This window comes from Tetrao urogallus (genome assembly GCF_951394365.1).
Source record: "Tetrao urogallus genome assembly, chromosome: 2".
Classification (NCBI taxonomy): Eukaryota; Metazoa; Chordata; class Aves; order Galliformes; family Phasianidae; genus Tetrao; species Tetrao urogallus.
The window spans coordinates 51,820,854-51,832,834 of NC_136814.1; the positions used below are offsets into that span (position 1 = coordinate 51,820,854).

At 41.8% G+C, this 11,981-nt stretch overlaps 1 protein-coding gene across 1 annotated transcript in view; it reads right to left on the minus strand.

Annotated features, from left to right (window-relative positions):
* AIG1 (androgen induced 1) overlaps window positions 1-1,484 on the minus strand; it is a gene marked incomplete at both ends in the record, with an annotated part of 118,581 nt that extends 117,097 nt beyond the window's left edge. The window contains one exon of the mRNA XM_079549927.1: window positions 1,344-1,484. Coding sequence (XP_079406053.1) covers window positions 1,344-1,484 — 141 coding nt within the window. The remainder of the gene's footprint in view (window positions 1-1,343) is intronic.
* Window positions 1,485-11,981: the final 10,497 nt, after the last annotated feature.

Here is an 11,981-nt window from a genome sequence, read left to right on the forward strand (position 1 = left end):
ATTATTTTCACAATATGACAGCCCTAATACACTTAATCTTCAAGCAACTGTCAGATCTAGAAGAACAGAGAGTAAGAGGAAGAAGATTCATACCAAAATTGTGGGCTTTGAACTTCAGGTGGTACGTGTTCAACTTGACAGTCAATGAGGACAAAAGTCCACCCTAACTTACTGGGGTTTGCCATTAATTTCTATCAACTGATACCACTGACAGCACTGTTCAGCAGTCCAGAAGGATAAAAAAGCCAAATTTAGACATTAGTTTGCCTTCCAAGAATCAAGTCTTAATACACGCTTTTAAAACAGCAGCAAAAGCACTGCTGAGACGTGGACCCCAAGAACACAGCCAACGTTTCACACCCAACACAGAAATTATCCTAATACTAAATACAAAGCACAGTAGTTGCTTCTCTCTCATGCCTCAAGGAATCTGAGTTTAATTCTGATGCAAGACTTCCACATTCCACCTAGGTTAACAGTGTCTGATTTGGGTTGCCAAACTCACCACTCAGCCTACTGACCAGATGTGAAGTGCACAGGTGTTAATGCACTAGTAGTAACACAGAATGTCTGACTACAGAATGAAGTTCTAAGAGAGGTTTTTGTTCTACAGGAGATATTGTGAGACTCTTCTGCAGCTATGGAACTGTAATGTTTCTCGTTTGATTACTCTGTAGACTCACAGAAAAGAACACGGTTTGATTAAGCTCCAAGGGACAAGCAGCCATCCAGCTTCTAAACCAAGCACGGAGCATCTCCTCCCATCTCCGTCCTTCCCCCGCCCCCGCTCCTCCCATTTCCACAATAGCAAGACTGCTACGAGGCCACACAGGCGCGGACATGGGGGCAAAAATAACCCCCAAGAAGGAGGCGCAGCTCCCGCTGCCGTCTGCCACACGCGTGCGGCGCGGATCCTTATGAGCAAGCGGAACTAAACGCCTCTTGTTCCATAGGCGCACCGTGTGTCTGGGACCCGGGCTGAGCGGAGTGGCGAGCCGAGGGGCCCTGTATCATTCTCGCATGCACACCTGCCGGGGAAGGGCCAAAGGGAACGTGACGTGTTTTCTTCTGACAGCACCTCGGAGCCGAACACGCGGACCAGCAGCTGTGCTGCCGGCCACCACCGAAGGCCAAACCCCCAGCAGCACCTTCCCCGCGGGGCAGCCCCTCGGCTTTAGCAGTGTCTGTCGCAGGCGGCCCCGCAGCCCCAGCACGTCCCCGCCGTAAGGTCACCACCTGGCGCCGCCGTCGGGCCGGGCCGCCTCCGGGGGCCGCGAAGCACCGGGCCGGGCCGCTCCGCGCGGGCAGCCCGAGGAGGGGGGCAGGGCCGCGGGGGCACTTACCAGGTCTATGAAGGTCAGAAATTTCCAGCTGCCTCCATAGGTCTGATGCGCGGGCATGTCAATGGCCTTGTAATTGCACAGGATGGAGCAATAGGACAGGAGGATGGCGGCGCGCAGCACCTGGCAGGGCACCAGCGCCATGTTGCGCGCTGCAGGGGCGGCCTCGGCGGCGGCGGGCTAACAGCCAGCACGCTGCACTTCCGCGAGTGCCGGCGTGCCCGGCTGTCCGCGGGCCGGGCCGGGCGGGACGGCCTCCCAGAGCCGGGCCGGGGCGGAGCGCGACGCGGCGGCTGCGGGTGCCCGTTGGGGCCGGGCCGGGCGGCGGCGGCGGCGCGGGCGGCGGGGTAGGCGCGCTCCCGAGCTCAGTGCCCGGCCGTGCGGGACGGGGCCGCGCCGCTCCCGAGGAGCGGTGGAGGCGCGGGGCTGCCTCAGGTGGGCTGCGCAGGTGGCGCCGCGCCGGGCGGGGAGTGCTGCCGGCCTGACGCGGGTACTGCTATGGGGAGGTCGTAGCGTGGGAACGGTAGTGCTGGAGGTGAGCTCTTCGTGATGCCCGGGTTTGCGGCCTCGGCTCTGGCCCTGGCTTCCTACCCGTTGAGTAGGTAGGGGATGCTAAAAAGGCTCAGAGATTTGTGCTGGGTCTGAGGAGGCCCCGAGACCAAATGCCTAGCCATAATCCAGGAGAAAATAAAACAGTAGAATAGGGCTCCGGAAAAATAACTTTGTGGGAGTTAGATCAAGTGAAAGGTGACGCCTGGGGAGGTGAGCAGAAGTGTGGTATGAGGGATCAACATGCCAGTCTTTGTGTGAACAATTGAATGGCGGCTTCAGATGGGATATTAGGAAAAATTTCTTCTCAGAAAGAGAGGTGAGGCATTGGCACAGGCTGCCCAGCGAGGCGGTGCAGTCCCGTCCCTGGAGGTGCTCAGCTGTGTAGATGTGGCACTGAGGGATGTGGTCAGTGGGTGTGGTGGAATGGGCTGATGGTCAGGCTGGATGGTCTTAGAGGTCCTTCCAGCCATAATGGTTCTGTGATTCTGTCAGCTGAGGTTTGATCTCCAAGGCATCCGTGGTGATAGCAGCAACCTCGGGGGTCTTGTGCTTGAGCTGATACACCCCAAAAAGGAGAGGGTTTTAGTGTTTGGTTGCAGGGGAGGCACTGAATTGTTCCATTGTGCGGAAGATTTGTTGTACAGAGAAAGAACACCTGCAGTGATGCTTGAGCTTGGACAAACGACTTCCATAAATGCCATCTCTGCAATAGGTATTAGAAAAATAAGGTGCTTTGTCATAGTTATGCTGCTGGAAGACAGAAAGAATCAATGACTGTGCAGTGTGTCCCCTACTTATATTCACTGCATAATGAGTAAAAATCTTCCGTGCCTCTTTTGGTATCTCTATGCTCGAGTTCTGCAAAATGAAGGGTTGCGTAGGAGAACATATCCTAGCAGCTACCCTAGATGGAATTAGGATGGTTTAAGGTCCCTGGTTCTGCAGAGGAATTGTATTTTTGGACATGGTCAAAGAATCCATGAATTTCCCACTAGGTTGCTTAGGTTACTTGGTTTCAAGCCACTAGAAAGCACATAAGGCAACCAGACTCTCTATGGTGTTTGGCATGTGTTTGAGACTTACAGACTAATCCTTATGTGGATTCCAACTGGGGATTTTCTAAGATTCTAAGAAATGTTAAGGTTCCGTGTAAGTGGTATTGGGAGGAATTGTCAATACAATAGGAGACCACTGCTAATGGTGATAGTGTGCTGCAGTACAAGTGGAGCTGCACCACTGCTGCTTCTGAGGATCTGGTGCTTGTGCTGCATGTATTGCAGGAGGCTTCGCTGTAGGCAGGCTTTTGCCTGGACCCGTGGACTAGATTTTCACTGATACATGGAGTACCTTAAGGGAACCTCTGAAGCACATCTTCTGGTTTGCTTTTTTTTCAGAGGGAATCCAGCTTGCTTTCTGACAGATGTCATGTTATAGACCAGTAGCACAGTGTAAGTCTAGATGTTCATGAGTTTTACTGCCAAAATACTCTTGAGCTAAACTGCAGTGCTACAGTAGAGGTGCACTCAGCGTGCAAGCCTCTCTGAGCTTGAGTTTTATAAGCTGCCAGAGACAGGTGGCTGCAGAGCTCAAGAGCATGGCAGATCACAGTCATACACGCACCTGTGAGATCTGCCTCTGACATAAAGAGTTTGAGGCCGGTTGAAGCCTTAGGCAGTCTTTGCTCTACGTATCTAATTGCACCTCACCCTACTATGTACAGGACCTTACTCCTTGGGTCACCTTCATGTCAGTAATAGTACTCCACAGATGTGAACGCTCACTGCACACAACGTGATAACCACCATTCCTGATCTGCCATGCTTTTAATCATCCTGTCTTTATAAAGGAGAAAAATTACTCAGGCTTTTTGGAGCCCTGTTTTGAATGCTTTTCAATTTTACTCTCCAATCTTCCTGAGAAACCTCAGCAAAACTTGCAGAAAATCCTAACCTCACACAAGAAAAACCTTCACTCAACCTTGTAATCCAAGGTGAAAGTTTAAATGAAATGGAATGTATAAACACTTTTGTTCCCTGTTCTTTTTACTTCAGTCACAAAGATGTTGGGGTAGGCTAACGAACATGCCAGGCTCAGCCAAGCTTCTTCCTGGTCAGTCTCTTCTTTCTTGAGCACTTTGAAAGGAAGCTTAACTCCTCTGTGGGTGAGTTCTTTGTGCCTGTGTCCTTTTCAAAAGAGTATCTGATGAATCTCTGGACAGTATTATAATAACAGCTAATTAGATTGCAGGCTGCCATTAGTCTTTATGTGCTACTGCAGAGTTTATAATCCTTGTCTGTTGAGACACAGGTGGCAAAATCTTTTGTGACTATGGCTGAAGTGGGTTTGCAGTGAATTTTATTCTCCTGTGAGATCTGCACTTCATTTTTTTCATCAAAGTAAAAATGAGTAATTTACTAATGTACTCCTTACATTGTTGTATGAATGCAACTTCATAGTATTTTGCAAATACTTAATATTTCAGGATTTTTATTAAATACCTAAATCATAGTGAAGTAGACTATAAGCATGTAAAATGTGACATTTGGTGCCAGTCGTCTTTATCAGGTCCTGATGTTTAAATATTTGTTTGTATATAAATAGCAAAAATGCCTCAACTGAATTTGTGAAAGTCACACAAGATAAGTTAGTTTGAAAGTGAGAGTTTGAGATGGATCGTACTTGTCCCTCAACAGAGGTGGGAAACAGGTTGAGAAAGAAAAGAGTCAGAAGCACTGGTGTATCTGGGATGGGAGATGTTAGGAAACGTTACATGCTATGGGGGGCAGAAAGCAAGATGCCTGCAAAATATGCCACAGAACTGAGTGGAAAAACAACTGAAAGGATGGGTTTTCTATCCAGTTTCTAGCATGAAATGCATAACATGATGTTTTTGCTATTTGTCACTGACAGAATAAAGTGCAACATGTGGGAGTCCAGGTTCTAATCTTTTCTGTACAGGCTAGCAGGTGAGAATGCTTATGCTGTGGGCTTTTGTTTGTTTTCTTTTCTTTTTCTTTTATTCTTCTATTTTTTTACTTTCTTTTTTAAAGGAACAATATTTGAATTTCTGAACAGCATTGCATTTTGTGAATATCAAAGAAAAAAAGGAGTGAATGATCTCTGAGAGATGTTTTTAGACTTTTGAGTCTCCTTTGCCTTTTCATAAGCAATTGCTTTAGATGGAAATAAGTTGTTTACAAGAAATTATGCCACAAGCAGTTGCCTCCAAAGAATAACACGTAGTACTGCTTGCTTGAACTAACAGGAAATTGGTAAGTGCTGCCTCATCACAGTGTGTTCTTGGCGATGCACCTGATACTGCAGTTTCTAATATTTGAGGCAGTGTACAAACTGTGCCAAGGTAAGCTTACTTGAGTGTGTGGGAGTGTGACACCCACAGAAGCAAAAATGCAAAAATTAAGCGTTACTGCAGTGGATATAAGTGAAATTATTGGCAGCATTGCAAGTTAAAAATCAACAGTCAGTTTTTGGAAAATAAAATGTTTACTTTTTTCTAAGACAGAGGAATGTTTTTAAAATGTTCTTAAATTTTCTGTGTGTATTTATTCTATAGTTCCTCACTTGGCTCAACTATCACTAAGGTGATGACCCCACTTATTAGAGAAGGATTCAACTTGAAATCCTTGGAAAACACACTTATCTGCTGTAACTGAGCCCATTGTTAATACCAGTAATAAAATATAGGCAAGTTTTTATTTCTTCATTCCCTATTCATTTCCTTAAAATAGGGAAATTTACTTTGCACAGATATAAATGATAAAAATTGAATGATGGATTAAAAAAAGGAGTAAAATTGAGAATACTACATCTGTGTGAGGTCCAAAGAACAGTGTATTAATAATACTTCTGGAGCTACCTGTTTTTGTGATGACTGAAATATTATTGCTAATTTAGTCTTAAATTTAGGTTGAGGATTGGCAGTGAAGTTACTAATTGAACGTATTTTATACTGAGTGTTCTACAGTGTATGATTATCTGTACATAACAGTGGGAAATAGAAAAGGAGCAAAGATAGCCAGGTGACTTGGAACAGAGTTTGAGGGGAGCTGGAAACTCATTCATCCTCTCAGATACTTCATTTTATCCTGTAAGACCATGAACTTTCTTGCTATAAAGGAGAAATGAGCAAATAGAATTTGCTGCAATCATCTTCTCTGTTAAGTTAGTTAATTTTTTGAAGTGACGACTTTTATGAAGAGGATGTTTTAATGGACAGATCAGGAGCTCAGAATGTGTGAGTAAAGCAGAGATTGTGTGAGCAGATTAACTTTACCAGAACTCTCCCATACTGCAATGACTTACTGTTATATGTGGATCCATGGGATGGTTTTTCTGGATAATGATGTTTTGTTTCTTTCTCTTCTACATACCATCAATGTTTGTTTGAATCTGATTCATATCCTGAATAAGTAGAAATCTTAGGCAAGGTGTCTTCACATCTCTGGGGTGCCTTTTTTTCCCCTACTTTCTCCCTTCTTTAGTTCAGTCCGTGGCTGTGCTGATGGATTAAGTCACTTCCTTCACTCATCTACACTCTATCTGCCGCCTTTCAAATCTTGTTCTTAGACACACAAAGCCACTGGATATGGAAGAAATTACAGAATACTCTTCTGTCTACATTTACTAATTTGTCATATGTCTATATTTCTGTAAGTAAAAGCCTCTTTTAAAATACACTTGTAACAAAACAAGTAAACAAAAATCCCACCACAATAAATGAGAAAGAAGACAAACACACACATTGGTATGGTACCAAAACTGAGTTACAAATTGGGCTTTGGGAAATTACTTTCTCCACTCTTTGTTTGCCTTTGTGTATTATTCTGTTCTGGTGGCCATTTAATTGAGATTAACTGCAGAAGATAAAATGGTAGTATGCTGAAAGCAGAAATTAAGGGAGAAGCAAGAGATCTAGACCAGCCTTCAGAAGAAAAAGAAACCAGCTGTATGGTATTGCATAGTTGATCTCTTAGATAAATCACCACAAACACCGCTGAATAAATGAATACATAGGAATGACTTTGAACTCTCTCACAACCACCTTTTTCTGCATTATGATTCTTGCTACCCTTTTCCTGGATCAAAAATGAAAATATTTTGCGGCAGCTGCATCATGAGAATTTCTCTACAAGTGAATGAAGTAACTGTAGTCCTTGCGTTTCTGGATGGCTCTTGTACAGTGCTCTTAAAACGCTGCAGAGAACACAATGGAATGAGAGGTGTATAATGTGTGTTCGCAAGGAAAAACTGATACTTCATATCCTTGAGAAAAATTTGGCTGCCACTGCTCCTGACCGAAATCTTAAATTCTAACTATGTGGATGAGCTGCAAGCTCCTTTCTGTTTACAGAAGGAACACACTTGTATATACTTCACAGATACACTTTGAAGAGCAAGCAGTTTAAGTAGATGTAAAGGAGCATTATGACAAGGCTTAGCGTGATGATTACTAGCAGATAAAGTGTCATCAAATAAAACAAGAAGAGGATGAACTGGGATGTCACTTCTGGAAGTAATCTCAGAGATAAATAGAATACCTTTGGAAGCCTTTAGATGCCTTTTTGGAGTATATTATGTAATACGTCTGACTAGTCAGTAATTAAAAATACAAAGATTTCTTCTTCTCTGCCCCCTTTCCCCATTCTTCCCCCCCCAAATGCTTGTGTGAATGTCCAGAAATTCTGGTTCTGGTTGTGGACATTGTGGAAAAAAAAAAGCTTGTTTTCCAGCATCTTCAAGCCTTGCATGCATTTGTGTAGCCAATGACCTAACGTCTTTATCATATATGAGCACTCCAACTGGTACATTGAGATTCAGAACCAAGTCTAAATCCTTGAAAGACTCAGTTAAATTTTGTGTGCTTTAGATTAGTCACAAAGCTGTCCTTTCTCTTTACATTTTTTTGGACCTACGTGGTCTGAAGTTTGAGAGTGTTTTTACTTTGGATTGATTTTTTACTTCTTATTTAATCTTAATTTATCTTAATTAAAGAAATATCCTTGTATCAGAGTAAATGATGGTGAACGTTTACAGCAACAATTTGAGAGAGGGATTTTGAAAATTTCAGGCATTCCAGATGGAAGCTGGAGACTTTCATATTTTTCACTTAGTCACTGAAAACATCCAAATGTGTCTATTGTCCTGTTAAGGGATTCATTATGTGACAACAGCACGCTGCCTGTTGTAGAACTGAATAAGGTGTGTTGGATTCAGAGGAATGAAGTACACACCCTTCCTTCTTCCTGGGCCAACACAGCTAGTTAAAACATTATTTACTGTAGTATAAGGATGTGTCTTCTCCTGGGAGTTACTTGCTTGTGACAATGATAGGGTGTATTTCAGGGGAATGCAAACAACTGACATTTAGAATTAGCGTAAGTTTTACATGCCTACCTAAATCTCTGTGAACTGTATTATCTTTATGTAGAAGTCATCATTTTAGGATACTTACTGTAAGAGGAATGCTTATGTACTGTGTTTTTTTCCACTTATTCCTTATAGTTCTTCTCTCCTTCATGAATAAATTAGCATACATAAATAACCCTGTACTTTTATTATGATTAGCCTATAAACATTTTTCTGATTCAACTAACCATCCAAATATAACAATCCAATAACAAAAATGTAACATCCAATATACACCTTCAGAGGTGAAAATTCTATTCTTCTTCTTACTTTAATGACTTAGCTTCCAGTGGTAATGATACATGATTAACTCGTTGCTTTGTAACTTATCTATTCAAGGCCAGTGTTCTTGTGTCATTAAAATATTAAAGCCAACGCATAGTGTGTAGTCTCTATGCCACAACAGGTACACAGTATGTTTTGAGTAGCATCATTCTTCTCTCAGTGTGAGCAGATATTCTTAGTATTCGCTGATGTTCCAGCAAGTCAGAAGGGAAAGAAATAAATGAGCAGAATATAAAAGCAGAACAAAAAGTAGCTGCGAATAAAAGCGTGCATGCAAATGAAATTATGTGATGGTGGCAGGAAGTAGTTGCATCATAAGTCCTCTACCTTTTTTCCGGGTTTTGCAGTATTCTCTAAACTCTGAAATCTGGATAAAACAATCTTCATTAAATATCAACACAACAATAAAAAACCATAACAGCACGCTGTTCTTAGGCTGTATAGATATACCACGTACAGCTTGTTACTATTTGCTGATTTTCAATTAATTCATTAAGATCAGCTCTCATTTTTTAATTTTCAGTAATCAGTGTCACTCTGTTATGAAAGCACCTCTGCAGTCTAGACAGTACATACTCATTTACGTGATAAATAATGAATAAACACTGAGTGTGCCATTAGCCATTAATGCAGTAGATTGATTCCCTGCAGCACATACTCTCTATCCTCGTTTTAGCACTTATGCCACCTGTCTCTTGCACTTACTGCATGATGCTTCAATAATGCGAATGGGGTTCCCTGATCATTCTTAATTTAGCTTGTTTTTATTACCTCATAAATAGGTTGGCACTGATATGACAGATGTGCAAATCATAGGGTGTCTCACTATTACCTTCATGATTGCTATTACTGCTCATCCCGTGGTTTAACACGATACAGATTATTGTGGATGGCTGGATAGAATCGGTCAACCTTTTTTCTTTTCACGTATTTCTATCTCAACATATCTCTACTGCTTTGGCCAAGTGGCTAGGACAAAGGCAATTTAATTGAAATCTCTGTTCCCGCTCCTTCAGATATAGGAACAAGGTTTCAAAATGAATTAAAACAAACAGAAAGATGAGCTATCAGTAAGTCACCAGGACAGATTGGGCATTCAACCAAGATTTTGAAGGAACTCGAATGTGAAATGTAAGAATTACTGGCCAAGGTGCCTCACAAATTATAAAAAGGGCCTCTGTGCCTGATTGCCAGTGTAACTTCTTCCTGCCAAAAGCCCTTTTAAAGAGGTCTGGAAAACTGCAGACCAGTGGCTGACTCTATTTCTGATGAGATAGTAGAGTGCATCTTACGGAGTAAGGTACCTGATCACACAGATAAACATCATCTGTTGAGAAGAAGTCAACAAAGCTTCTGTAAAAGCAAAGGCCATTTGAAGAACCTACTGAAGTTCTATGAGGGGAGCCAGTAAGAATATACAAGAATAAACAAGAATATTTGAGAAATAAAAGATTACGAATTTTTAAAAGCTCTTTGATTCCACACCAGGGTTATTACAAAAATGTAATCTCCCATGGAGATATGCTTTTATGGACTGAAAGCTGGTTAAAGGGTTATGCAGATGAATAGGTGTGATGTTCAGTACTAAAGGTAGGACCGGTTATTGGAATTCAGTTAGGCTGATTCACAAGAGACCGAAAAACCTAGGAATTTTCACTTAGGAAAGAAGAAGGTTGAAGGATGTATGATCTAAATCGTAAAGACAATACAACACTAAAATAGAGACATTCAATAAAGCTAGCAGAACCTTAGTTTAAAATGTATTTTAGGAATAATACTTCACAGAGCAGATATTAGGCTTTTGCAATCTGTTGTCTCACCCAAAATTGTATCTCCTTCTGACATATTTGTAGAGATAATATTGGGCTAAGTAGTCCATTGGTCTGAAATAAGAATATTAGTATGTTCTTGTGGAGCATTTGAGGCCATCCTGTAGAACATCTAGTACACCTCATTGACACGTCTTTGTAACTATTTTGAGTCAAAACCATGAAAATAAGGAAAAAAGTTTGCGGTTTCACAGACACAAAGATTGATCAGCAAACTTGAGATGCTGCAGAATTCAAGGCTGCATCCCGCAAGTAAGAAAATAGAAGGCTGAAAGAAGGAGGATGTATGTAGGAAACAGGAGAATACACAGTTTCAGCCTTGCTAAAGTCTGCGTGAACAATGGTTTTCTGTATGATACAGCAATGTGCATCAACATTGCCAATGGAATAGTATGTGACTGTAGTTACTCTATGTGAATTGGATGCCTTTGACTTGTGACAATGTATTAAATGGGGCACAGTGACAAATTAGGACAAGAACTTTCATTAAAATGTAGGAAAAATGGGTAAAATAAAGCACAAGTAAGGAAGGACATAACCAACTGGAAGATGAACTTTTCCCCAAACAATCCGATGATTAAAGCAATCACCAGGAATATGAAAAAGTTCAGTTATTCCCAGTAGCAGAAAAGATTCTGTCCAAGATGCTAGAGGATATGCTAGAGGGGAAGTCTGCTTTAAATTATTTTTGGTGGCGGTATATTTTGTATAAGTAATAAAACACTCTTACTATGATGGTTAGCATTCAGGTTTCATTTCTGAAACAAAACTGAAGGTTTCTTGTGACCTTGGCTGTTGACTTGGCTGTTTGTTTTATGCAAAGGAAAAAAATAACAATGGTAGAAAATTCTGCTGTCCCATAGTTTAGCTATTAAGGCTGACGTGCAGACAGGGGAGAGCTAGTCTGAATGGACTCTGCCTCATTTGTATATGACCATGACTTTGTAGCCTTGTGTTTGGGTTACTCTCTCAGGTAAAGAACTGGTGTTGCTCATATCTTGGGTAAAAGTTTTAATCCTTAAGTTACTAGTTTAAAAAGGGGAAGAAAAGAGCAGGGAAAAACATTATTATTTCTGCAATCCTCACTGCTTCCCAAAAGCAACTCTCAGTCAAAAGTATTCAAGCATTTGAGCAAATACTGACAAATGAATTCAAGACTATTATGCATTTTCCTGAATTCTTTATTCGTGGCATACATAACTGATTTCTCCCTGAATGGGCACATGCAAGATTCCTGAGCATGTGAAAGGTGGTTAGCAGAGAAAATAATCTTTGAAAAATAGCTCTAGAGAGAACACAGTAGATGTTTGTGTTCTAGTACACCAGAGCCAAGAGCATTGCAGAATGGACAGAGATTTCAAGACGTCTCCAGCGCTTACAGGCGTAGTTCAGTTTTACCAGGAGCTAAGGCTGTGAACCAATCAGGTTACTGTAAATATATAACAGAAAAATAGAGATCCAGTGTGATATATCTTTTAAGTTCCACTTACTCGGAAGCAGTTCTTCCAGATTCAATTTCTCACAGAGAAAATTGCCACTATAAGGTATT